The following is a 27,706-nucleotide window of genomic DNA, read 5'->3' as shown; positions in this document are numbered from 1 at the left end:
GCAGACTGTGAGCGCTCAGCCAGGGAAGGGGCCTGCACAGGCCACAAGCCACCCTGCTGAGTGGACAACCAGATGTTATCCCTGGACAACCAGGGATAATAATTATTATATCATGGTCACCTTTCATGTACCAGGGACAGTGCTGGCTGCTCTTCGCATTCTCCTGGGAGGCCTTGCAACAGCTCATTTTACAGATGAGGGAACTAAGGCTCAGCTAGGGCAATGACTTGCCCAAGGTCATTCCAAAATTAGGTAGCAGAGCTGGGAGTTGAGCCACGTCCTCTGGGACCCTGTTGTTACTATTGACTAGGCATAGGAGAGCAAGTGTAGAGTCCGGAGGAAGGTCAGGCTTGGCAACAGACTTTTTCAGTCTCTGTGTGACCTTAGGCAATTACTGCTGTGCCTCAATTTTTCATAAGTAAAATGGGACAATAAAGGCACTTCACAAGATTGTTCTGAGGAATCAATGCTTATAAAGTACTTAGTGTACCACCTAGCATGTATTAAGTGCTCGCTAAATTATAGCCATTTTATATTTATTCTTGAAACTCATATAATGCTCCTCACTCATTTTGCAGGTGGGTAAACTGAGTCCCAAAGAAGGGGCAAGCCTTGGTCTTGGAGCAGGTCACCACTTAGAGACCTCAGTTCTCAACAGTTACCCTTTCACCAATGCTGCCTAAAAGTCACCACGTTCTTCCCTATTCGAACGTGTCCCAGGGCTCCCTCCAGACGGCGACTTCCTGAAGCCCAGCTCGAGACGCGCCCCTCCGTACCTGGGCCATATCCAGGGCGCCCATGACCGCAGCGAAGCTGAACATGTTGCCCATCGTCCCCCGAAGTTCAGCCGCCAGCTGGATGGTCTTGTGCAGAAGCGCTGCCCGCTCCTCCGCGGAGCCCGTGCAGCCCAGGATGTCCACGGCCAGCATGATGGACATGGTGTGGAACCTGTCACAGCGGCCAGGTCAGAGAGGAGGGGTCCTGCCACCGCTTGTGGTTGGGCGCCGAGGGGCGGAGGGCCGAGCCCAAAGCGACAGGTTGGAAAGGGTCAATGAAATTAGGGGGCGCGGCCAGAGTGAGGGGAAAAGCAAGGCTAAGGGCTTCTGATTGGTCAGTGTAAATCAGGGGAGGGGCCAGAGGCCTCTGAGCGCCGGGCTGAGGGAGGGGCTTGTGATCGATCAGTGGAATTCACGCGGCGGAACAGTTTTAAGAAAGAAGAGTAGCCAGAGCTGATGGGCAGGGCTAAGCCTCGCGGAGTGTGATTGGTCAAGAGGGTGCAAAAGATGAATCCGGGGATAGACTCAGGCTTTGGGGAAACTAGGATTGCTTGGAGCTTGATACGGAGCAGTTGCGATTCGTCAATGGATAGAGGGCGTAGCCAGAACCCATGGGAGCCGGGCTGAGAGACTCTGATTGGCCAACCGGCCACAGCAAAAGGGCAGCGAGGTAGCCCGGGGGATCCCCCGCGAGGCCCCGGGTGCAGGTGCTTGCCTTACCTTTCCAGAAGGTCTAGTCGTAGCTGCCGGCCATGGGGGAGGGTGAGCAGCTCCATGCCCCAGCGGACTCCCATTAGGGTCTGCATCTCCTTGGTAACGCCCAGTATCCTAGCAACCTGCAAGGACGCCCAGAGGGCTGATTAATTTCCTGTCGCGGTTGGCCCAAGCCATCTGGGAGTCAGAGAGCTTTATCTAGGAGGGCAGCCTGGCTGGGATGACGAGTTTGAATTTCAGCTCTCACCCTCTGCCATGGAGCAAATGAACCTCATTTCCTCCTCAGTTCCGTGAAATGAGGGATAAATGGGAAAATGCCCAGTGGTGTTTGATATGTGCCAAAGGTGACCAGGACACCTTTATTCCAGAAGGCAAACCTGAGTTCCAGGGAGGGAAAGGACTTGTCCAAAATCACACACTGGGCCTAGAACCCAGAACTGCTCCCTTCATGCCTAGCACTCTCCACAGGGCAGTATCTTTGCACTCTTTTCTTGCTTCCTGAGCTGAGAGGGCAGTGTGGCCCCCACATAAAGTAATCAGTGCCCCCCAAACTTCAAAGGGAGAAATTGAGGGGCAGAGAGAGTCTGGGTCCTTAGATAGTCAAGATTCATTCAAAGGCCCAGGCATTGACAATTTAGGAGTCTAGGTTATGAGTTTTGTTCATTTTGTCCACTAGGGGGGGATGGGGGCAGGTAGTCTCGGTTTTAACATTCCCTGAACCAGCCAGGCGGACTCTCATCAGGCTCAAAAAGTGCCCCAGGGAGCTCTGGCTTTCAGCACCGCCCAGTTCCAATGCCAAACTGGAGGAAGCAAGGATATCTTGTGTTGTTGTTGCCATTTTTAGGAGAAAATGGAGGCCCAGAGAGGTAAAGTGATCAGCCCAGAGTCACACAGCAAGTGAGGGACAGCTATGAAGCCAGAATCCAGGCCCACTCACTATACTTGGGGAATTTAGAGGCCAACTTCTCACCACCCAGACCCCTGTCCCAAAGCCACAGGACAGAGGTACTCTCCCTGGCCCAGTGCTCACCCAGCACCTACCAGGCAGTCAACCTTGGTGACGTGCCGAGCCAGCGTCCGGGCATCCACCTCTGCTAGCAGCTCCTTGACCTTGCGCAGGAGGCCCACCTCCAGCGGCCGGTTATCCTTGGGGATCAGTAGTGACTGGAAGGTGGCTGGGTTGAAGGAAGATGTGGCTTCCACAATGGGGGCTATGAAGGCCCTGCCCCGGTCCCCCTCAGGTGTCCCATTCTCTGACAGTTCCTTTAGCCTCTCCCCATAGCTCCTGGCCTGCCGGCTGGAGGCCTCACCGGCTGCCCACTCTCGGCTGCCCCGGACAGGAGGCTGGAGCTGGCAGTAATGGCCAGAGTCCGGGTCACTGTAGCTGCTGAGCGATGGTGATGGGGAGGCCTTGCAGAGCGTGTGGGAGGGGCTGGCATAAGGGCCCTTGTCCGACTCCCCAGGGGGCTTTGGGGCACTTCCGGGACACAGCTGGGGTTCACTGGAGCGGCGGGTGACAGGGGAGGCAGGCAGCGCTGTGGCTGAGGGAGCTGCAGGGGTGGCGTGGACACGGGTCACTGCAGGGAGAGAAAGGGAGAGGACTAGTTACCAGAGCTCCCCACCCAGTGAAGTTCTCCCACCCTCTTCCCAAAGGAGTGAAGTCCCCACCTCCCTGCACACAGGCCAGGCCCAGCAGCCTCGGGTAAACTGACCAGGCCTCAAGGATACTCTCAAATTGCCTGGACCCCAGGAGTTTGCTCTCTCCTACCCTAAGGCTGCTGCAGCCTTGGGGAACCACTGAACTACATAGAGGAGCTTGCCGTGATTCAGGGATGCTAATAAGCACTTGCTGGAGTTCATTGTGTGGAATTATTTCTCAGTGAGTTAGCAATGATTTATTGAGTACTCATGTGCTAGGAGCTGGCGACTTGCTGGCCATACACTGGTCAACAGCAGTGAAACCATCATCCAAAATGAGAGCTGATGTATATTGAGCTCTTCCTGCCTGCGAGACCCTTCTTTGTACCTTAGCCCACTTAACCCTAACATCCTGGGAAGTAAGTACTTCCACGATCCTCATTCTACCAGGAGAAAACTGAGGGTCAGAGGGGTCAACTGCCCCACGTGAGAGAGCTGGGCTTGAAATCCTCAGTCCTGGATACTTCACTCTGCCACGTTGTTCAGAGACTGCCCGATAAATCATTTGGGGCAAGGAATTTTGACTCTGACACTCGGGGGAGTTGGTTCGAAGGCAAGTTTGTAGTTAGGACAAGTTGGTGGGCCTGTGTTTAGGGAAGAATGTGTGACAACCTGTGGAGACAGTATCAGTGGTGCCACTGGCTGGTTTTTAGTGTAAATTCTTGCAGGGCATCACTCTCAGTAAAGAGGTAGAAACACATACAATCACACACTGTAACAGAAGTCATTAAAGACAAACAGAGCGTGTGTGCACACACAAGGTCACTCCCACCAGATTCCCCGCCCCGCCCCTCCCCCTCTGCTGGCCATACCAGTACCGTAGGCAGGGGAGCTGGGACTCTCAGAGATGGGTGTCATGGGCGAGTGCAGGTCTGGGATCTGGTCCATGCTGAGGGCACAGTTGCGGATAGATTCCCGGGGGTGAGGCAGTGAGGTGCTGTGGAGCAGATACCTTCATGAGCAGAGAGCCCAGAGGGCAGGGTCCTCAGCTGGCCTTAGGACCCCCACCTCTGCCTCCATCCTAGGTTGACTGAACTTCAGAGGCAGAAAAGGCTTGGAGAGTGTAGTACTAATTGGCAAGTGTAAGACTGAAGCCCAGAGAGGGGAGTGTTCGTACAGTCCACCACCCGCACAACTGCTCTCTTCCCTGAGAACCCTGCCTCCAACTTAGAGTAACTGCCTGGGAAGCAGGCCTAGCAGAAAGGATGGGGAGCCTGTGGGAACCAGGCCCACTAGACTGGCACCTCCTCACTGCTCCTACGCTATGCTCAGAATGCCAGGTCCTGGCACCATTATGGGCACTGGTTCTAAGCCTCAGGCAAAGTGGCCACTGCCCACAGAGAATCCAACCAGCAGTTCCTTGGCTGACAGCACCCAGCCCAGGCCTAGGGAGATGGGACCTACCCAAGTGCTGGTGGCACAGGATGGCGGGTCTCTGCAAACAACCAGGGAGGCCACAGAAATGAGGGGTACAGACTTTGGAATTGCAGACCTGGGTTTGAATCTCAGTCCTCCCACTCTCCAGCAAGCGGCTTCCCCTCTCTCAACCTATTCCCTCATCTGTAAAGTGGGGGTGTGCCCAGGAGTCACCTCCCAGGAGGACATGGGAGTTGATGAGCTTGGGCGCAGACAGCCCTCTGCACAGGGCCGGGTGCACACTAGGGCCTCAGAAATGAGTCCCTTCTGCGGCTTGTCCTGGTCTTGTCCCACCCAGGGCCAGAAGCAACTGGGGGTCATTAAAGTGTGGCTGGAACGTCCCATCCCCTATGCAGTGGTTTGCATATTGCAAAGCCCTCTGTTCTGATGCCCGCCTCGGCCTCGCTAGGTGGGTGGGGAGGGGGAGCAGCGGCCACAGGGACAGGGCAGCACCCACGGATCCCGTAGGCTGGGGGCGGCTATCTTAGGGAGGGCGCTTTATGGGTAGGAACATGGTCATGAGAGGAGAGCAGCAGGGCCCAGGGAGCTCAGCTAGTCGTAGCTGACCTGAGGCTATCACCTGCCTGCAAACCCTGCACTCAGCCCCGCGTCCTCCTCTTCCTCGCTGCACACTGAGGCTCCAGGACAGTTATTCCACCCAGTTCAGAATGCCTGGGCCTCCCGCTCCTCACCAGCACTCTGATGACGGATACCCCCACTTGCCAAACGAGGAGACCGAGGCCTAGCGTGGGGTCCTTCCTTACCTGGTGGGGCAGCCATCGCTGCGGGTGACCTTGTCGGCAGTGAGCCCGTCGGTCATGGTGACGCTGCGCCGCTTCATGTGGCTGCCCTTGGGGCCCGAGGGGCTGGCAGGGCCAGCAGCCTTGCCGCTGGTCTGGCCCAGGCCATAGCAAGCCTCCAGGTAGCGCAGCGGGAAGGTGCGGTTGACAGGGCAGTAGATGATGGCCCCGCTCTGCTCCGACACTGCCTTGCGGCTGCCCACATGGTACCGCACAAGGGCGGGCACGTGGTCGAAGCTCTCCTGCTCGAATAGGTACTGGATGTGTGTGTAGCTCTCCCCGGCCTTCACCACCACCTTGTTGATTTTGAAGTGCAAGGCCTGGTTCTGCCAGCGGCAGGTGAGCACATAGTCACCCAGGCTGGTGAGAGAGTCCCGGATGAGGAAGTCGCCGTTGCGCTGCACCAGGGTCTCTGATACCTGCAGGAGGCAGTGATCAGGCTGGAGCAGGGCCAGAGCAGGGTCAGACCCAGGATCTGGGGGACATGGGGAACAGAGATATCTACAGCTTAGGAAGGGTGATGCAGTGACCCAGATTCAGAGTGGGCAACTCAGCCACGGACCCTGGGTCTGGTGCACAGAGGCTCAGGAATGGGAAGACATGACACCCTGGAACGTAAGTCACAGGGACACAGAGCCTGGGGGAGCTGGGGGTTGCTGTGACCTAAAACTCAGGTCTCAGACCTGCTCCTTCTCAGGGTGCGTTCCCAATCCTCATTCCTCCAAGCACCCAGTGCTCTCCCAGATCTCTGGGCCTTTGTACCCTCAGGCTGCTCTCTCTTCCTGGACATCCTTCCCATGCTGCCCACTTGGTGAACTCCTGTCCATCTCTCACTGGCCTCTGTCTTCAGTTCCCCCTCCTCAGGGCCAGCCCGCATTCCCTGCTGGGTGCTCCATTCCTGCACTTCTTCCACGGGGCTCTGACTGGACTACCAGCCCTCAGGGGAAGCCACCACCCACTTTCTCTCTGCATTCATGGTGCTTGACAAAGATCCACAGAATGAAAGAAAGAGGGAACAGAAAGAGAGAACAGGTGACTATCAGCCCATCTGGGCCTCAGCACAGAAACTCAACTTTGCCAAAACTGAGAATCCTAGGCCCTGACACTTACCAAACACACAAGAGGCTAATGTATAGACCCATGGAAAAAAAAAAAGTTAAAAGTAATAGTAATAATAATAGCAATAACAACACTAATAATAACATTGAGCCCACTGTCAGACATCAAGTTAAGCACTTTATGTGCATTGTTTCATTTATTCTCACAATAACCCTTGAAGGCAGGTACTATCATTACCATCCATCTCATAGAAGAAGAAACCAAGGCTCAGAGAGGTGAAGTGACTTGTGCAAAGTCACACAGTCAGTAAATGACAGAGTTAGACCTCACTGCAGTCCTCTCGGACTGAATCCACCAAGCAGCAGGTCACAGCCTCTCTGGGCGTCTAGGGCTGAGGTCCCGCCTAGGGCCTACTCACCTCACGGGGGATGCGGCCGTGGTACCAGGCATGGCTGCGGAGATCTGTGCTGCTGAGTTTGAGTTCCTCCTCCAACTCCTTGTGCAGTTTCTCAGGGGAAGAGTCCAGGATGTACTTCTCCTTGGAGAACTGGGCAGGAGACAGCAAAGAGTTGGCATCTGGTCTGAAGCCCTCTTTCTTCTTCTCCTCCAACCCCTCCCTACTCCAGGTGAGCTGCTTCCATCCCGGGACCCTGAGAAAACTTAGGCACACGTGCCAGAGAAGTCCTCACCCTTGAGGCCCCATCCTAGCAGCAGCAAGGAAATCTCAGTCCTACTGTGTTCCAGGCCCTGTGCTATGCGCCAGGAGTAAATGAGACAATAAACAAACCAGGCCCTGTCCTCAAGGAAGCTTGTAGTCCAGGCGGGGGAAGGAAAAGCAACAGGAACATTTGAGCAGAATAAGGTCAGCACCACAGTACTGGACAGCGGCAAGGAGCCGGGTGGCTTCTATAAGAGAGAAGATAAAGTATAGGCGAAGTGGAGAGTGGTCCAGGAAGCCTTCCTGGAGGAAATGGTAACAACAAAACACTCCCTCTGCACCAAAAACATCAAACTGATCTTGCACTGGGGAGAGGCAGGATTTCTATAGGTGGATCTGGGAGGTAAGGCAGCAGGTACCCAGGTAAAGGCAAGGACAAAAACATAAGGCTGGATGCACGATGATACATTCTGGGATGCTGAATTATACAGTGGAAGGGTGGAGGAGGCAGCTATAAACAGGGAAGCAGAGGCCCCCACACAGACATTTCTGCTGTCCTTTACAATTCCCAAGGCCCTTTCCTCCTCGCCTTCTCAAGCAATCCTGGCCAGATGGCAAAACTGTGGCCAAGCAGGGAAGCCAAAGGTCACTCGATGAAGATAATGCCCAGGACTCCTCCCCTTCCACCTGCCCAAGGAGGAGATTCCTGGTTTCCTGGTTACCATGGCCCAGGGTTAGATACCTAAGAGCAGAGGGAGGAGAGTTCCTATTGCCAGGTGCAGCCCCACCACAAAGCACAGTCCAATCCTGGCGGTGTCCTGTGAGTTCTCTGGGCCTCAGTTTCCTCCTCAAAAAATGGGTATAATTACAGAACCTGCCTCATTGGGTTGCAAGGATAAAAGGAGACAATACTCCAGAGTACTGTGACTAGCCCATAGATGTCCTCGTCACTGTGAGGACATGCGACATTGTTTCCTCTCCCACTCCCCAAATCTGGGCCCAGAGATGGCTGTTCTAGGACAGGTAGATCTGGCTCCGAACTGGCCAGACAGCAAGACAGATGAAAGGGGCACGGGAGGGCCTGGCTTCAGTCCAGGTGACAGTCTCTCTCCAGGACCCCCTACTCACCAAGGTCCAAGGGTCCTCTAATCCACTCCCTGCCTTTTCAGGCCTTCCAAAGATCTCAGAGCCTAACTCTGCAGTTCCATTCCCCACCCCTCTGCTCCCACACTGCCTCAGTTTACCCCAATCCACACTGCTCCCAAGACAGCCTAATTCCCAGCTTCAGTGATATCTAGAGTCTCTGACTTCATTATTTCAACAATGATTAAGCCTCCTGTGCCAGGGACTGAGGCCCCAAGGTCATCAGGACAGGTGACCTCTGAGAGAGCTACACAGACACTGACAAGCAATTCCAGTTTTCTGAGTGTTCAGAGATGCACAGATAGCTCTGGGAGCAGCTAAGAGGGTACCTCCTCATCTAGTCAGGGAGTCGAGTCCCTGAAGAGGTGATGTTTCCATGGAGGCCTGCAGAAGGACTGGATGAGCCCAGCAAAAGCATCAGGGCAGAGACAGACAGGCAAACAGGTGGGCCAGGAAGAGTTTCTGGGCAGAGAGTGGCAGTCAGGGCCCTGCAGGCAGAGCCAAGGTCCTGGGGTGAGGGGAAGCCTCAGAGGGGCAGAGATGATGGGGGCAGGTGGAGCAGGGCTGTCAGGCTGCTGTGGGGAGCTGGGGTTTACCCGGAGGCCACAGCAGAGCCACAGAGGGTTTTTCATGTATGGAGAGTGGCTTAGTGCTTTCCGGGCACTGGCAGGGAAGGGTGGGGCATGGGGGTGGGGACTAGGAAAAGGGTGTTTAAGTAGCCATTGATCAGGACTGGGAAGAGGGGTGGAGGGGTCAGAGAGGATTTCAGATGGAGATCCTGGGAGGACAATGAGACACTCGCAGAGGTGAGCAAAGCTGAGCAGGAGCAGCTTGGTGATGGGCCCATGAAAATTGGGGTTTTGAGGAGCCTGTAGGACTTTGGGGACAGATGGTGGAGGTCAGTGATGGTACAGGTACTTAGGAAAAGATAGGTCCTGGGGATGGGGATTCTGCATGCCCTCTACCCAGGGTAGAAACTGATACCCCCGAGGGAGGGAAAGCTGAGGGCTGAACTGAAATTGGGGTGTCCTCATATACCTACACTTCTGTATGGAGTTCCTTATTCTTCGGGGTCCTTGGCCTCCCTCCCTATACCACACCACACCCTGGGGAGGGAAGACTAGGAGTCACAGGGGAGAGAACACCAGTACCCCAGCCTTCTGGGGTTCTTCTCCTTGACAAAAAGCATGTAACTGAGAACTCACCCCGGTTCCACAGCTGGAGCAAGATAGACATGGGGCAAAGAAGGGGAGTGGGCTGTGAGGTAAAGAACCTGGCCACAAGACTCTGCCTACCACTGTGTGACACTGAGCTAGTCATTTGCCCTCTCTGAGCCTGGGTAGCCTCCTCTGTAAACGGGGCAGGGGGTGGGGAGACTGGGCTCCACTTTTCCAGCGTAATCAATGGTCACAGGGAGAATCTGGGGGAACCAACTTGGTCCTCCCACACACCCGGGGGTGGGGAACCCTAGGGTCCTGTGCCCTCCTCCTCACTCTCGACCAGGGGGTCCCCAGCTCCCAAGACTGGGGTGGGTGGGTGGGAGTTGCGGACTGGGGCGCGAATGCAGCATCCTTGCGCTTAGCGCACCGCTATTGGCCAGAGATGATCTCACCGCCTCCCTGCCTGCGCGCGCCTGATTGGCCGGTGCGGGGATGCTGCGCTCCGCTGCCGGCGGGGCCGTCATTCAGGCGGGATCGGAGCGTGTGTGTGAGCCCGGGGGAGCGCAGAGGTGACGCGTCCGGCGTCCCCCAGGGGGCTCCGGAGGCAAAAGCGCAGAGACCCCCGGTCCGGGTCTTAAGCCCTAACCCCCAGCCCGCGCCCAGCAAGCCCCGTCCAGCTTCCTACGGTCTGGCAACCCCTAGCAAGGCCATCCCAGATGATGCTCCGCAGAGGCGGGGTCCGGGTCCTCCCCTCCACCCCCTTCCGTTTAACCCCTTCACCGCCGCGGCGCCGTCCCGCACTGCCCGGCTGGCTGGGCTGGGAGCCCCGCGCCCCGAGCTTGCCCCAGCCCACCTAGAGGGCGGGAGAGTGGCGGGAGCTCTGGCCCTAGCCTCGGCACCCGCAGCACCCCTTCAGTTTCCCGCCCCTCACTCAGCCTTCGGACCCCAGCCCTGCGCTCCCGGTACAATGGGGAGCCGGACTGCCCGGGTCAGCCGCAGGGGCCGGAGCGCTCGCCGGAGTACCTGCAGGACGCCGGGGACCGCAGTCCCCGGGACCCAGTGCCCCAGCTCCGCTGGAGGAAGCAGGACCGAAACGGCAGCCCCGCGACCCGGAGTCCCGGGAGCGGCAGCCCGGACCCTCACCCTGCGGAGCGGCCGGGCGCCCAGAGGTGAGGCTGGGGCGACCCCGCCCCCTCCCGCAGCCCCTGCCCCGCCAGACCCTGCGAGGCGCCACCGGGCTGCGGCTCCCGGCCCCCGGGCCCGGGGCGGAGCGGCCGGGGTCCCAGCCCGGAGCGCCTGGCGGGAGCCAAGCCGCCCCCTCACCTGCACCTGCACGAAGGAGCCGCGGTAGAAGCAGCAGGCGGCGGCCGATAGGGCGCTCCACAGGCTGCACCGCTCGGTCATGGTGGGGCCGGGCGGCCGGGGCCGGGCCGGTGCGGGGGGCGGCGGCCGGCGGGGCAGGGGCGCGGGGACCGACCGGGCTGGGCACCGGCTGCGCGTGCCTCTCGGCGGCGCGATTACCTCATCGCCTTGGCGGGGGAGGAGCGGGGAGGCGGGGCGGGGAGACCCCACCCTCCAGCCGGTCAGGGGAGGGGAGGGGGCCATTGTTCCTCCCTCCGCCCGCCCCCCGCTCCCCGCCCCTCGCCCCCTGCGCTCAAGTCCCGCAGGGCTGCCTGGAGTCGGGGGAAACGGAGCAGAGGACCCGCCTAGGGGGGCGGGCCCGGGGGGGGGGGGGCGGGGGGAGGGGGGGGGGAGGCCGGGGCCCGGGGGGGAGGTTCCTGGCTCCCCCAGCTCACCGTACCCTTCATTGACCCGGAGCGGGCAAAGACTGAATTAAATCATATCTAAAGCTGGAAAAATCCCTGTGTGCGTTTGACCAAATCCTTTGTGGCCTCGGGAAATCTCCCAGAGTCCAGGATTTCTCACCTCCGATTTGGAATCAGGGACTCGGGCGGAGAATCAAGAATCCAACCGGATGCTGGACTGACAGACTCTGGGGGTGCAGAGAGCCAGTAAGGCTCAATGCTTAGGGCACCAACCTGGGATCAGCTAGCGGGGTCCCCCACCTCTACCCCACCAGCCCCTTCTCTTGGAGCCCTGATTCACTCATCTGGAAAACATACTTGTGCTGACCTCACAGAACTCTTCTGAGCCTTGGCTGACTTCGATGCACATTAAGTAGCCAGGCATAAAGTAAGTGTTCAATAAATGCATGCTATTATTGTCAAGCTTATTGTCTTACAATCTGGACTTTTGTCCTAGAATCAAGCGGGGGGTGGGGGTGGGGGGTGGTCATCACTGACTCTGCATCAGCCAGGCCTAGGGTACAAATCCTTTTGACAGGCTGTGAGACATTAGGGAGGTGAGTCTACCTCTCTGGGCCTCAGTTGTTTGATTGTTTTCCACAAATACACATGAAGCTCTGAGCATGGAGCGTGGAATTTTATGGTCTTGGAACTTCAGAATCCTTGACTTGGAATCCAATTATTCACATCGTGGTCTGAGAACCGTGGAGTTCTGGAAGCTAGTACCTCAGGGCAGGAATGGATTGTTGGTAATTGACTATTGATTCTACCACCGTCTGAGGCTTGAAGCTAAAACTAATGTTCATTTGACTTCATCCTTTCATCAGTTCCAGTGAACAGGTATTATTTCTTTTACAGTATTTTAAAGTACATGTTTAGCCCTATAAACTAAAGGAAAAATACAAAACTAATAGTCCTCATGGGGATCTTACTACCATCAGTGATGGAGATCTCACTACCTTGCCAGGTATCTGAAAACTGTGGAGTGCTAAAATGTGTGTCCCCTGTGTCCTACCCACTGGCTTTGGTGCCAGTTCTCCCTGAGGCCTCTGTCCCCCTGTGGTGTAAGGGCTCTGAATGAAGAGCCAGGGCCCAGATTCCAGGAGCAGCTCCAGCTCAACTTTTCACCACCCTGGGCTGCACTTCCCGGGCTCACTCAGCTTGCTTTCTGACCTTGCCCACACTCTTGCCTCTGCTTGGACCACTCTACTATCTCTGCTTATCTTTGCTCCTTTTCAGCTTTTCCTTTGGGGACAAAATGTTGGTGAATGTTCCTGGTCAACTGCAATGGCTTGGTTTCAATGCCTCCTCCTCCAGAAAGACTTCCTTGATCTCCCCCTCCCCATCTCCCAGGCTGAAAGTCATCCCTTACCTGCTGAGCTCCAGTGGCTTCCTATCTGAAGCTTCTGATGATAGTGAGGGGCAGATTTCTGAGCACTTCCCATGCTGCCTCATGGCTAGTCACTTACACAGGGCTTTATTGGCAGCATCTCGGGTGATGGAATGTCCCTGGGATCAGGAGCTGGGCCAGCCTGCTCTATTCCAGGCCCAGCAACCCTACTTATGGGCACAGATTCATTGAGCCCATAGCAACCCTCATTGGGAGGAGCCACTGCTACCCCCATTTCATACAGTGAACACTGAAGCTCAGGAAGGTGACCCACAAACCCAAAGCCACATAGCAAGTAAGTGGCAGATCTGGGACTAAATCTGCTGGATTACAAAACACAAGCCCAAACAACCATGTGATTCTCTCCTGGTCCCCAGGTGGACCAGGAGCCCTCTGAACACAAGACCTCGTGCTCCCAGCCCTCTGCTGTATGCTCCGTGCTCAGCAGGGAGCCTGGCTCCTCGTGCGTGCTCCTGGAGGTGGAAGGCCAAGGACCCTGTCCATGGTCTTGGCATCAAATAAAATTGGATTGCAGTCTCAGTTCTGCCCCATAGTAGCTGTGTGGCTATGGGCAAATCACTGTGCGTCTTTGGGCATCTCTGGGCCCCAAGTTCCCCATATGTCCATGGGTACACAAAGGCCTTCCCTGCCCAGTGGGGAGGGAGGAAGTCAAAGACCTCATTCACGTACAGAGCTCAGAAATATCTCCCCTCCAGTGCTGGCAGCCAGCACAGGGCTCTGCACACAGTAGGCTCGCGTGATGTTATGTTACTCTCTTTATCATCATTGTTTCAAAGCTGCATTCTCAACATTCCCAGTGTCCAGGACAAATTCAGCTTGTGGTAAATGTGAGCTGGGCCCATTCTCTGTGATGAAAACCGAGGCGTCTTTTCTTGCTCCTACCTCTTAACACCAGCACATGCTCAGAGAGCGGGTGGGATTGGATCTGCACGAGGAGACATCCCAGGGCCCAGGGCAGGTGGCAAGTGGTGGGGGGGAGGGTCTGGTGGTCACAAACTGTGGGGGGTCCTGGGTTTGGGGCCAGGAGAGAATGATGGCAGGCATGGGAAGAAGATCCTTGGGAGTGAAACCAGATCCCAAGCGCCACTCCAACCCTGAGACCCTCTCCTCTTGGGACCAGGCAGTGAGGTCTGGCCTCTAACAAGGCTCAGAAAAGAACTCTGCCCTTCATGGAGCAGGCTCTGAGCCATCCCTGCCCAGCCTCGCTTACCTTCACATAGTCCCCGCCAGCCTCCGGCTCTCCAACGACCCTGGAAGGAGAGAAGAGCGGTGAGTGTCCCCAGTCCTACCTGGCTCCCCAGCTGTCAGCCTCTGCCCACCTGCCTGGTGGTAGCACCTGACCCTAGCGCCCCAGAGGGCTCATCCTGAAGGCAGGAGGGGGCATCGCACCAGACAGCACTCACCGGAGTCTGCTGGCAGGGCTCCTCCTCCACTCGCCAGCTGTGTGACCCTGGATCAGTCCCCTCACCTCTCTGAGCCTGGGTTTCCTACTGGGAAACTGGGGATAATGACAGCTCTGCCTCATCGGGCTGTGGCAAGGACTCTGGGAGCTGATCAATGTTACACACCTAACAAGCGGCCTGCTTCTGGAATCATGCTGTTTTTGCCCAGCTTCAGGACGCTGGAGAGTTCTTACCCCACTCCACTCCAATCGCTGGTGGCCCCCGGCTGGGGCTCAGCCTCCTCGCCCCCCATTCACCCTACACTCTCTCCCTAGTGCAGAATGGCCCACTCAGCAGCACACCGAGCTGGTGACTGTTGGCTATGGTGGAACCGATCCTCTCAGCCTTCAGGGGCCTGGAGAGGCCAGAGGCCGGGAGTGGCTATCCTTCCCAGGTGCCAGCTAAATACTATCCTTCCTCGGGAGGGGCGAGGGGCACTGTGAGCCACCTCCCCGGGTCCTTGACCTTACATGCCGTCCTTTCTCTGATGCAGCCTGGAACTGCCCCTCCTAACTCCCTCCTTAGCATCTCCTCTTGCATGTCTGAAGTCATGGCAAACTTGCCACATCCAAAGCTGGACTGTCGCTACCCGCCCCCTGCTGCCACGCCCCTGCTCCCCACATCCGCTTCCCATCTCGGTTGATGTCAGCTGCATCCTTGTTGCTTTGTTTGGCCAAAAAATCTGCAGTCATCTGTGCCTCCTCCTCCACTCACACTCCACACCCACCCCATCAGGAAATCCTGCAGCTCTACTTTCAAAATAGGTCCTGACCACATCTCTCCGAGGGTCAGCCCTTGCTCCATCCAGAAGCCCCTTGTGCTCTATGGAGCACACAGCAAGCAGCCTTCTCGCTGGCTCTCTGTCTGTTCTCACACCCCACTCGGCCTCCACTCCACCCCCAGAGGCACTCAGGTGAAAACAAGCAGGTCACGGGCACAGAGCACCCCCCACACGCCCCTGGCCACCCTCCTCTCACCGAACAAGATCTAAACCCCTCTCTGTGGCCTGCAAATGCCTGGCCATGTAATGTGTCACCCAAGCCAGAACTTTCTTCCCTTGTGAGAGTAAAGAGATACCATCGTTATGCCAGAAAAACAGGCATCAACCAGAACATATGTTCCCCAGCCTACAAGGCCTTGGGTAGCCTGGTGGCGCCTGACCACCCACCTCGCCAAACCCCAACATGCCTCCCTCACTCATTCTATCCCTCATTCTGCCCAGACACATTGGCCTCCTCGCCAAGCTCACTCTTACAAGGACCTTTTGCTGTTCTCTCTGCCTAGAATGCCCTGCCTCCGGATCTTCATGCAGCTTGCCCTTCCCCCTAGTTTATTTAGGGCTCTGCTTAATGCCCCTCCTCAGAGAAGCCTTCCCTGACCACCCTACCTAGAAGAGTCCCTGGTCCTTCACTCTCTGTCCTCAGCCCTGCTTTATTTTCCTCAGTCTCTGCCTGAAATGATCATTTTACATTTATTTGTTGACTGTTAACTACCTGACAACTTCAGAGGGCATTGACTTTGTCTTATTCATCATTAAGCCCCCAGCACAGTGCCCGGCGTATAGTAGGAGCTTACGTTTGCTTAAAGGAAGACATGAATAGTAAATACTCAACCAGTGTTGATCACTAGCATGAGGATTAATTTTGTCAGGCTGGGCCCTGGTTCTCTGGCTAGGAGAGGCCTCAGTATTCCCATCTGCAAAATAGGGAGGGAGGTCAAACGTTGGGGAACTTCTTCCTCCCATCCAAAGCCCAATATTTAAATTTAAATGTCATAAATTTAATAAAATAAACATAATTTATTAAATTACATGGATAAGAATTCCACACGGGGCTCCCAGCTCCTGAGGCCAGGGGCTCCTCATTGAGAAGCAGCGGTGGGAGCGAGGTGGAGTGGGGACCCCTCCCCTGCACATTCACCTCTGCCAGGTTTTCCCGGGTGAGGTGTCCCATCCCAGAGTTTCCGTCCATTCAGTCCCGGAAATCCGCCCAGTGCTGGGAACAGATTGGCCAGGACACTGGGATCGCCCCAGTGCTTCCTCCTGCTTCCTGTCTCCTTCCCCTGGGGCCCTGGGGAGGGAACAGAGCCTTGGGGAGGGGGGTGCCTGCACCAAAGTACAAGTGGGCTGGGGTGGGCAGAGCCAATGGGGGAGCTCAGGGCGGAGGCCGAGGCCCAAGAAACTGCCGGCTTGGGGCCACACTTAGTCCCCATCACATCACCCTGCCCCTCTACAACACTCCAGGATTTCCAAGACATAATGTCACCATGTCTGCCTCTGATCCACTGTTATCACTGGCCCGGACTATTGCCACACCTCGTCACTGACCTCCCTGCCTCTGTGTGTGTCCTCTGTGACTTGTTCTCACTCCAGCAGCCAGAGCTCTCCTGTTAAAGTGAAAGTCAGATCACGGATCTCCTTTGCTTCAACTCACTGGAGTGGCCCCCAGTGTCACTCAGAGTAAGGGCCGAAGTCCCATGACAGCCTTACAGGCTGGCTTCTCACCATCTCTCCCACCCAATGTCCTATCCTGATCCCCTCACTCTTGCTGCTCCAGCCACGCTTGGCTTCCTGCTGGCTTTTGTCCCCACCTCAGGGCCTTTGCACTTTCTGTTCCCTCTGCTGGACTACTTTCCCCCAAGATACCACCAAGTTCCCAATCTGCCCTCCATCAGATCTTTACTGAAATGTCCCCTTCTCAGTGGGGCCTTCCCCCACCACCCATCTGAAAGTGTGACCTTCTCAGCACTCCCCACCTCCCTTCCCTACACTTTTTCTCTGAAGCACTTCATCTGACCTGCCATGCATTGACTATCTTCTTTCACTAGAACATAAGCTCTGAGAGGACAGGAATTGGGATCTGCCTAGAGCAGTGCCAGGCACCCCATAAAGATTTTTTTGAATGAATACATGTCACACAGCAGCCCCATGCAACAAAGTCTGGTTCTCAAGGCTCAGCTCTCTGTGGCTGGCACAGTCAGCCAACCCTCCTCTGTCCCCTTGCTCCTCCTTGCACTCTAGCCTGCTTGCACATCCTCCAAAGAGCTCTGCTCCCTCCAGCCTCAGGGCCTTTGCACATGATGTTCCCTTTGTTTGGAACCTCCTCTCTCCCTTAGGGCCAGAGTGGTTCCTACTTGGCCTTCATATCACAGTGTGCTTTGAGATTTCTAGAACATTCTCCCTCCCGTTGTAATAATCAAATGCAGAAGTCAAAGCTTCCATTTTTAAAAACTCAGATCCATCAATTATTTTTTATTTCATGGACTTAAAAGGCACTTCCTCTCTAATATTAGTGGTGAAATCAATTAATAAATAATACTGACAATTGAGCTAAATCAGTCCCATTAATCAGCCACATTAATTATTCAAATAACCAACCCCTTTAATTGCCTGTATTAACTGATTTGTTCCGATAACTGATACCACTTATTGCATACATTAGCTTAATTAATTGGATTAATGAGCAGTAATTAGAGCCCATTATCCTTTATTTCCCCAACACAGTTTTAAATCTGAGCTTTACTTTCAAGGCCCGGGGGAAAGGGTGAGGCCCCGCAAGGGATCCTGGAGGAGAGGCAGTAGAGAGCAGCTGCTGTCCCATCCCACCATGGCCCTCCCTTGCCACGGGCACACTTGCCCTCTGCAGAGGCCCACTACCTGTCTACCGCCTCTCTGACCGCCAGTTTGTTCCCTTGGGCCTCCAGGCCTGGCCACGTGGACACTTCCCCAACCTTTGCCTCCCTGCTTCTCAGCTTTCCCCCTGCCTTCACCTCTCTGAGGTCCAACTATCCTCTTCTGTAAAATGGGCATAACTGTCTCCCCAGAGGGGCCACAAGGATCCTGAAAAGGAGGGGTGCAGAGTTCCCAAACCCTGCGAGTCTCCTCTTGCTGCCCCAGCTGCCAGCCATGGAGATCTCCCATTCTGCCCTTCCTGGGGGACTGAAGACTCTTTCGACCCTTCGCTCCGACCATCACTCACCCTGGTCAAAAAGCAATAGTGCTCTGTGCTCCTTAGTTTTTAAAGGCCCTGGGCAGAGAGAGCAGAGGTAGAAAGTCTTTCCCTGGGGCACCTTGCCATGGGGTCTTTGGGATTCTCTGCCAGGTAGGTAGGCTCTTGGCTTTAGCCCCTGGCCTGCCCCACCTCCTGTAAGATGGGCTGCCTGCCACTGTCTTGAAGACATCCCTGCTCCTTCTCCACCATTCTGTGCCCTCGGTCTTCTTGACAGTGGTGAGCTTGCCAGCAGGTGTTTAGAAAGGGTACAAGCCCTGTGATTATAGGGCAGATGGGGGCCATTCTTTCTGAGGCTTCTGAGCCCTGAGAGCTACTAATTGATATTCACATTCTGCTGGAGAAGAGCAAAGGGGAGGGCATGTGTGGAGTTTGTAACTTGGTCCAGGACACACAGCTGGCTCAGACTAGATCCGTTCCTTGCACGAGGCAGGCTCCCCTGGAAAAAGGGGAGCGCTTCAGGGTGGAGATGAGGAGAAGGTGGGGAGGGAAGGGCAAAGAAAACTAATATTTCAATGGGACCATGAGCCCAGAATCGATGTCAAGAAGAAGGAATGGAGCAGGGATGGGAGGAGAGAAGACCCTCTCAGGCTCTGGAGAGGACCCTCCACTGGGAGGGGGGAAGCAGCATTACCCTGGGCATGTCCCCCTCAGTGGGCCTCAGTGAACTCTTCCGAAACATGGGCATGGTGAGAGCAAGAGCAGTTCCTTGTACTGGAGCTTCCTGGGCTAAGCCCAGGACAAATGGTCTACCTCATCTAGTTCTCACAGTGCCCCTATGACCTGGGTGCTGTTATTGTCCCCAATTTACAGATGGGGAAACTGAGGGTCAGACAGGGCAAGTGAGTTGCTCAATGTTGTGCAGTCAGTGATGTACCCAACTTCCTCCCCATACTCCACAGAGCTCCAGGATTCTGCAAACAAGGTCCCCTGAGGGTTTCGGGGGATGTGGCTCCAGCTGGGGGTGGGGGTACAGTCCGTCCTTCCTGAGCCAGTGCAGTTCCCACAGCCTGAGGCATCCGGGGGTCTCAAGGACTGTGAGAAAGTCTCCACAGGAAATGAGATCCGGGAGCAGCTGGGCCCCTTCGGAAGACAAGGACCAGCCGCCCAGAGCCTGAGGAGACCGAACAGGCTGGGCCCACCACAGCCCCCTCCCCTGGTGGGTAATCACTACCAGATGCCCAGCTGCTGACGTCACTCTGCAGGGCCGAGAGGGTCGTGAGACTCTGGGGAGTGTTGGGAATTCTTGGACCAGAATCAACATTCCAAAAGGAAATGGGATGGGGAGGGGGGGATGGTTCTTGGCCTGTTCTCGGTGCCTGGCACAGGGCTGGGTGTCCCGAGCTCTCCTGTGGGGTGCCACCTTCTCCAAATCTCCCTCTGAACAGCCCTGGGAGTGGGGTGGAGGGGGCTGGGTCTCTGTGATCTGTCAGGGGGGAAAGGACACTTGGGTGTGACACTTTACGATGAGTAGAACTGCCTTCAAATCCTCCGCAAAGGAGAGGTCCTCATAAAACATAAATCAGAGTGACGCCCTCCTCTACTCAAGGCCCACGATGGCTGCATCTCCCTGGGTCAAAGCCAGGTCCCTGCTGGGCCTTCCAGGCCTTCCATTATCTGAGCCTGTTTCCTCTCTGGCCTCGCCTCCCACCACTCCACTCCCCAGGCCCCATCTTCATCTCCTCTAGCCACTGTGGGTCTCGGCTGCTCCTCAAACATGCTAAGGACACTCCTACCTCAGGTCCTTTGTACCTGCTGTTCCCTTGGTCTGGCACACTCTTCCCCAGATATCAACAGGGTTTGTTCCCTCATCCCTTTGTCCAAACATCACCTCCAAGAGACCTTTCTCCTGGCTAACCTTCCTAAATTGCTACCACCAGATATTCCCCTACTGTGACCAGTTCCCCTAGTTGGTTTCAATATTTCTCCCAGCGCTTCTCTTCTGTATGACCATATAACTCCTGTCTTATCACGTCTCCCCCACACTGGAATGGGGGCTCCACGATAGCAGCGTTTTGTCTGCTGTGCTCATCGCTGTCTCCCCAAAACTTGCAAGAGTGTCTAGGGCATAGTTGCATCACACTAAATATTAAAGGGAATGAAATTCCAACTCAACTAAAGCGTCATTTCAAGCACCTCACAAAATCTCAGTGTCTTCATCTGTAAAATGAGCTCCCATTATCTCCCTTCCAGGGCCTTATGGGAGGTCATTTAAGGAATGTAGAAATGGCTTTGGGATTTGTACTTGGCGGGAGGTGAAATGTGACCTAGTGACTTGGGGGCTGGTCAAGCCTGGGGTCAAATCTAGGCTCTGTCACTTAATCTCTCTGTGACCCCAGGAAAATCCTTTCCCCTCTCTGAGTCCTGGTGTCCTCACTGGTAAAATGAAGCAAGTAGAGGTGCCCTTCACAGGGCCTGGGTACTAGATGGCACCTGTGGGGTGCTTCAGGCAGGGTCTGGCCAGTTGTGAGCCGGATCTTGACCACCTCTTGGAGGACCCTGGCCTGACAGTTCCTGTGTGCAGGCATGGATGTGGTGGAAGGTGTTGGGGCCTCCTTTCTTCACTGGGCCTCCCCTTCTTCCTCCTTACCACGGACTGAAGGGGAGGGTGTCAGGGCTCTCTGGACCTGCTATTTCCCTGCAGAAGGTTGAGGTGCTGGGGGCGGAGGGGGAGGCAAGGCTGGTGCTCTCCTTTCTGGGAGCTAAAGGCCCTTCAGCCCTTATGCTACTGGCCCCTCCTCCCTCCTTCCTCCTCATCCCCCATGATCTCAGCAGGGAACAGGGCACCAGGAAACTCCTGCAGCCTCACCTCTTCCTCTTCCTTCCTTCTGCTCCAGGTGCAGCCTGCCTCCTAGGGGGTAGGGGAGGGACACCATCTACCTCAGCTTAGACCACTCCCTGAACAGCCACTGAGATGACCCCCTTGGGACACTCGGGAATGGGGCCCCAGTCTTGCTCAGTGGCAGTTCTCAAATATCCTCCTCTCCAAACTGTATGTATCATCAGAGACCATTCCAGTCCCATCTGGGCTGCTGAGAGATTGAGGCCCAGAGTAGGGCAGGGCAAATCTGAGATCATACAGGCAAAGCAGCTCTCCGGGATGCAGGGCTGGGCTTCAGGGGCTCCTGGAAGAAACGTTTAATTCCCGGCCTCCTGCTTGGTCTGGAGGGCAAGTGGGACACTGGGTCTTAGGACACCAGGAGGGGCCTCAATAGAATCTGCTAACCCCACCCCCCTCAGGACCACTGGACACTCTGGACGATTGGGGGATGGAGGGCAGTCTGTTTCCTCTGCCAGCTGTGGGGCAGGCCTGATGCCGGAGGCACTGCCAGGACCACCAGGGCCCCTGCTCACAGGGTGGAAGCCTGGGTCCTAGACTGACATCCTCAAGGTTTCTCAGGACCATCCTTCCCAGAGACCCTGGCCGTATTGGAGGGGAACGGGCTGCCCAGCCTTTAAGGGCACGAGCCAGGAAGGTGAACTTCTAACCTTCCACACTGTTGGCAGGCAAGTAAATCGGACCTTTCCTCATCTGTAAAATGGGGATGATAATAGTGCCCCTCTTCTGGGACTGTTGTGCGGAGTAAATGCCCAACCTGTGCAAGGACAAGGCAGGGACAGAATTACACCAAAAGGAAACGTAAAAGTCCCTGATGCTAACAGGGTATCCTGCTTTGTTGGTTGCCCCAAGGGCACTGATTTCCCCTCAAACCATTCCCAGCCCCGCAGGCCCTCCTCAGGCCCAGCTCAGTCACTCACCCTCTGGGTCCCAGTGCGGGGCATCTTCGTCCCACTGCAGTCATGGTTCCCCGCGGTCACTGCCTGCAGCCTGGACACTTCCTCAGCCCGATGGCTCCCGCCTTTCTCAGGCCACGGAGCTGTGGAGCTCAGTGCAGTACTTCGGGGGCGGGGCCTGACCTGTAGACCACGCCCCGGACACGCCCCTCGTCCTCGGCCGGGGGCCGCTCCACAGCTTACACCTCCCGCCGGGAAGGACACGCCCCGCCTCCGGCACGCCCCTCCGCCTCCTGTCTCGCTCCGCCCTCCCTCATCTGTCCGTGGCCGGGGCCGGGAAGGCCACGCCCCCCGAGCACACCCTTCCTCCTCGGCCCGCCCGGTTCCAACGCCAGCTTCCCCCGACAGCTCGCCGTGCAGCCTGAAAAGGACACGCCCCTAGACACGCCCCTCCATGCGCCCCGCTTCTGCAAACTCCCAATGCACATCTCAGACCTTAGGATGCCTCAGAACGGCGCAGAACCTATCAGGCCCTCTTCCTCACATACAATCCTTGCTCCTCGGGGCGCCTGGGTGGCTCAGTCGTTAGGCGTCTGCCTTCGGCTCAGGTCATGATCCCAGGGTCCTGGGATCGAGCCCCACATCGGGCTCCCTGCTCCGCGGGAAGCCTGCTTCTCCCTCTCCCCCTCCCCCTGCTTGTGTTCCCTCTCTCGCTGTGTCTCTGTCAAATAAATGAATAAAATCTTCAAAACAAAACAAAACAATCCTTGCTCCTCCACGCCCAAGTACGGCTGAACTAAGGAGGGGGATGGCAGAAGACGGCAGCCTGGAGATATCAGAGACGAAGGAAAAGCACTTACTCTTTGTGGTGTACCAAGCACTGTGCTAAGATTTTACAAGTCCTGTATGTTATTCTTGAATTCTCATCACTGCCCTACAAGGTAGGTGCTCTCATTATGCCTTTCTATCCGACGAGGAAACTGAGGCTCAGAGAAGGGAACAGACTTACCCAAGGTCATGCAGTCAGTAAGAGGCAGAGTCTGGGCTGGATTCATCCTGCAGCTTTACAAAGTCTTGCTCCCCCGTTGAACAGAGGTCTAGACTCAATTACCCCAGTGCACAGAAGCTGTGCTTGGTGTCTCAGGGAAAAGCCATTGAAGAGAGGTTTATTTTTGCTCGGCTGGGGCCTTTTTCTTCTTTATTTCAAGAAGCACATCTGACTAGTGCGGTTTAGACACAGGCTGTGAGAGTTGAAAAGCTGGAAACTGCAATGGATGGGACTGAGGAGTCTCCCAAGGGCATGAAGCACACAGCTGCAGGGTTTCAAAGGTGGTCTGTACAGTGTGAGAGGTGAGTGTGCAGCCACAAGCAGCAGGCGGTTTTCTGCTCAAATCTAGCTCTGCCACCTTGGCTGAGTCTCATTTTCCCCATCTGTAAGATGGGGCTAACGACAGATGCTTTTACAGAATTGTCTGTGAGTAACACTGGTTTTGACACCCAGTAGAATGGGTGCTTCCTAAATGGGAGCTAGGGTCATATCATCACTATTTGTATTTTTCATGAACTCAACTTACCCTATAACTAAGTTAAGTGGCACCCAGGGGAGCAGTGTTGTCCAGCAGAACTAAAGGTGGTGATTTGGGTGGGGGGGCCCTGGGCAGGGATCCAGTGATTGGGTTTGGGACCCAACCAGCTGTGGAAGGCCCCTGCTGGAGGCTGCCTAGGGCAAGTCAGGTGGATCTTAGTTCAAATCCCACCTTGTCATTCACCAGATGTGCAACCTGACTGGGGCAGATGACTTTCCCTCTCTGAATCTCAACTTCCTCGTCTGTCATATGGAAATAACAGAATCTCCTCCCCAGTTGTTTTTGCTTAGTTTTGTTTTACATATTTTATTTATTTGTCAGAGAGAATGAGAGAGAGGCAGGCAGAGGGAGGAGCAGGTTCCCCGTTGAGCAAGGAGCCTGATACGGGACTCGATCCCAGGACCCTGGGATCATGACCTGAGCCGAAGGCAGACGCTTAACCGACTGAGCCACCCAGCTGTCCCTTGTTTTGTTTTTTGAGAATTAATTGCAAGTGAAGGATGAAGCACAGTGCCTGGTCTGTAGTAAGCACTTGATTAATGCGTAGGGTTTTTATTCCCCCCCCCCTCGCTGTGTGTGTCGGGGGGTCCTCTCCAGGCTCTATTGGCAGGAGGCTTGGAGACACCATTCCTGCAGGTCCCACCCTCCCCCTCCCCTGGGGGGCACCTACCTTTCTGGAGGCACATTCCTGGGGGCTCTTTCTTCTTTTCTGTCTGCCCTGGGATCCTCAGGCTTTTCCATGGGGCCCATTGCAGAAGGGTTGGGTCCCACTGCTGGCGTGTCCTCCAGGGGGACATTGGTCCCCACCACCACCTCCTTGGCTGCCTCCACGCCTGGAGGGTTGGGCAGACCTTGGGGCACCAAGTGGGGTTCTGGGTCCACCTCCTTGGTCTCCTGGGTAGCCTGTTGGTCCCGAGCCTTCTTGGTGCTGAGACGAGGCATGGTGCCCATGTGGCTGTACATGTCGCTGGAGCGGGCGTAGGCTAGGGGGCTTTTGGGGACAGTCACCATGTCATCCTGTGTAGCCTCAAAGGGATCAGGCTCCAGATGGGACCCGAGACTGATGGTGGTTGAGGACCGTTTCAGAGTGAAGGACCGAGGGAGGCTGGAGAGACTCCCGATGCCCTTGAACTTGAAGAACTCTGGTTGGGGGTTGGGGGTTGCGGGGGAGAAGAGGAGGGAAAGGAGTTAATGTCAGCAGCAATAATAATAACAATAAAAAATACCTGTCACTTCTCTTATTGAGGGTTCAGGGAGGGTCAGGGCTTCACAGACATTCCCTCTGTTATGGTATAACCCGGCAGCTCTAGAATCACGGAGCCCTGGGCTTCAATCTCTTCTCTTGCACATCTTAGCTTTGTGACCTTAGGCGAGTCGCTTGACCTTTCTGAGACCCATTCTCCGCATCAGCAAAACAGAGACTGTAGTACCCACCTCCCGTGGGCAGCAGGGAGACTGAAGGAAAGCATGTAAATAACATAACAGCCTCCACAAGTAATGAAGATCATTATGATGGTGATCACAGTAAATGCCTCTGGTTGGTCAAATATGCTTCAAGCATCACCTCACTGAAGTCCCAGCACAGTTCAATGGCACAAGTTTAATTTCCCTTTTTGCAGATGACCAAGTGCAGGTTAGAGCTGTGGAAGGAACGGGCCCCGAGGTGGCTTAGCCAGCAGGTGGAGCGTTTGTGTGCGTGGGGGAGGAGGAGCAGGGAGGGGGGCGTGTTTGAGCACCTGGGGCGGGGGATGAAATGAGAAGGGGCTTGTTGGGAGCCCGGGCAGCCCACTCTCTGAGGTTCTGTCCTTCCTGTCAGCTGAGCGCACGGTCCTGACTCAGGCGGCAGGGCTCGGTGATACCATCTCCTCCTTTCCGCAGGGGTGCGTGTGCGCTCCCTCCGCCCCGCCCCCAGCTGTGGGACTGCACCTCCTCGAAGCCACCACCATCTGACAACCCTATGGCCTCCGGATGAGGGAAAAGGGAAAACCCTGGCATTTTCACTTCCTGGGCACCCTCTGCCTCCTCGGGTCCTCACCACTGTGTTGGAATATATAGGTAGGATGCCCCCATTGATGAGAGAGGAAACTGAGGCCCAGAGAGGGGAGGGACTTGCCCAGGGTCACACAGCAGGGCTGAGCCTGGATGAGGGCTCAGGGCTCTGGACTCGGGTGGGGTGTGTGTGTGTGTGTGTGTGTGTGTGTGTGTGTGTGTCAGTGTTCTGGAGCTTTCCTCCCAGCCCTGCCCACTCCCTACTTGGTCTTAGCCTCTGCCTTCTGACAAACACTGATTCTGATGCCCTGCTCTTAGAAAGCTATGCCATGGGCCAGAAATGTGCCAGTGCGAGGAGGGGGACCAAGAACTGCGGTTTCTTGGGCACCGGGGGGTCTGGAGGAAACAGTAGTGGGACAGTAGAGGGAACTCGAGGCCTGAATTTAGGGACATGGGATTGAGCCCTGCTCTGAAGCCCTATATGATCTCCGGCAAGTCTCTGGGCCCCAGTATTTTCATCGGAATGCAGTCATAATCCTGGCCCTGTACACCAGCCCCCTCCCACCCCCATGCCGGCAGACTGAAGGACTCAGGGGAAGCAGAAGTTTGCTGAGACCAGGAGGGGACCGCCCTGGGGAAATAGAGCCTTGGTGGCTGTGACCCCTCATCGAGTTGCACCAAGTCCCAGCGTCACTGATGCTGGGGACGTGGGACAGCATCCCATGGCACACCCACACACACTCCAGCCAAGTAACTTCCAACCCAGCACTTCCCGCCCCTCCCCCCTTCCCCCCTCACCCCCCACCGTGTGAACCAGTCCCAGAGGCAGGGTGTGGAGTGTGTGGAAGTCTTCAGTTGCCCGGCCATGGGGTCCAAGAAAACCAGAGATGGACACACAGATGAATGCAGGGACAGAGAAACAGAAATGGGGAGAGTCAGAGACAAGAAACAGATGGAGAACCAAACCAGCAGGAGACAGAGAGAGCTACCGGGCCAGAGTGCTGGAGGGTTGGCAACAAGGAACCCAGAAGCAGGGAGCTCCGGAGAGGGGCAGAGATGGACAGAAAGAGAAACGGAAATGAGACCGTGATAAAGAAGCAATGCAGAGAGAGGCTGAGCTGGACGGACAGACAGAGGGATGAAGGGCAGTGCAAAGGGCACCCCAAACTCACTGAACTTTCTGCTGGCTTTCTTGGGCCCCTCCGTCATCTTGGCAAGTCGTGCAAAGCCCCTGGCCGGTGGGCAAGTGGCCACTCGCAGCTCAGGACATCAACGTTGAGGTTCCTCCCTCACCTCCCCTTCCCCTTTCTCGCACCCTCTCACTTGCTTCCTCTGTGTATTTTTAAACCAGTGAAACTCCCACAGCTCCACCCTCCCCATCCTCTCCACAGGGGGCGGGGGCCAGGGCCTCCCCCATTCTGGGCCCCTGGGGCTGCCTCCTCAGCCTTGGCTGGGGGTGGGGTGTAGGGGGGCAGGGAGCAGACCACAAGCCCATGGGACCTGGAGGGCCCTGGAGACAAACCACAGGCCCCAGGAATGGAGCCTGCTAGGTGGGGGGCTGTCAGGGGGTCTGGCCAGAGTCAGGCTGGCCCACAGGGCAGTTTGTTCTAAGCCTCGGTGTCTGGGGGAAGGACTGGCGGCAGCGAAGAGTTCTGTGGTTAGGCCTGGGGCCCTGGGACCACCCAAACCCAAATTCCAGCCTTGGCTGTCGCCATGTGATCCTGGCTGGGCCACTGACCTCCCTGAGCCTCAGGTTCCTCACTGTGAGCAGGGGGCATTGGCCACGCCTACCTCACAGGGTCTAGTGCTTGGTGCAAAGCCTGGCACAGAATGGGGGGCCACCAAGGCACGATCATTCCTTCTTAAGCCAGCGGCGACACGGTGATAATTTGGTCCACCACACCCATTGTACACACAGGGGGAGACTGAAGCGCAGGCAGGCAGAGGGATTGTCCCAGGTCATATGGCAGGTTGATGGCACAGACTGGGTTACATCTCCCCCCTTTTAGGTCCCTTAGCCCACAGCCTGGTGCTTTTCCACCATACAGCATGTGTGTTTGTGTGTGTGTGTCTTGCTCATGTGGGCAGGAAAGAGATGAGGAAATGAAAGTCCCCTACAAAGGTTGTTCCAGACACCTGTGGGGGCTGCCAGCAGCTGCTGGTGTTGAGGCGGCTACAAGACCCAGGGTTTCAAACCCCAGCTCTGTGTACTGCAAGCAAGTTACTGCTGCCTCTGAAGCCCCAGGCACCTGATCTCTAGAATGAGCACAAATGCAAGGGACACAGTTAAGTCACAGAGGCTCCAGC

The 27,706-nt window shown here is 56.1% G+C and overlaps 1 protein-coding gene across 3 annotated transcripts in view; it reads right to left on the bottom strand.

The window, feature by feature from the left end:
* SH2D3C (SH2 domain containing 3C) overlaps positions 1-26,874 on the bottom strand; it is a 29,119-nt gene extending 2,245 nt beyond the window's left edge. The window contains exons 1-9 of one of the 3 annotated variants that reach the window (XM_035015747.1): positions 26,572-26,874; positions 24,081-24,552; positions 13,851-13,890; positions 6,882-7,010; positions 5,369-5,823; positions 4,001-4,125; positions 2,532-3,067; positions 1,497-1,612; positions 777-948 (exon numbers count right to left, since the gene is read on the bottom strand). In XM_035015747.1, coding sequence (XP_034871638.1) covers positions 777-948; positions 1,497-1,612; positions 2,532-3,067; positions 4,001-4,125; positions 5,369-5,823; positions 6,882-7,010; positions 13,851-13,890; positions 24,081-24,552; positions 26,572-26,608 — 2,082 coding nt within the window. In that variant the 5' untranslated portion in view covers positions 26,609-26,874. Of the gene's footprint in view, positions 1-776; positions 949-1,496; positions 1,613-2,531; positions 3,068-4,000; positions 4,126-5,368; positions 5,824-6,881; positions 7,011-13,850; positions 13,891-21,848; positions 22,077-24,080; positions 24,553-26,571 lie in introns of those variants that run through there. The other 2 variants (XM_035015748.1, XM_035015749.1) reach the window with 2 other exon arrangements.
* Between the last annotated feature and the right edge of the window lie 832 nt (positions 26,875-27,706).

Source organism: Mirounga leonina, unplaced genomic scaffold (assembly GCF_011800145.1).
Source record: "Mirounga leonina isolate KUSES-001 unplaced genomic scaffold, KU_Mleo_1.0 Mir_170, whole genome shotgun sequence".
Classification (NCBI taxonomy): Eukaryota; Metazoa; Chordata; class Mammalia; order Carnivora; family Phocidae; genus Mirounga; species Mirounga leonina.
The sequence above is the reverse complement of the archived record's forward strand: the minus strand, read 5'-3'. Positions and strand labels throughout refer to the sequence as shown.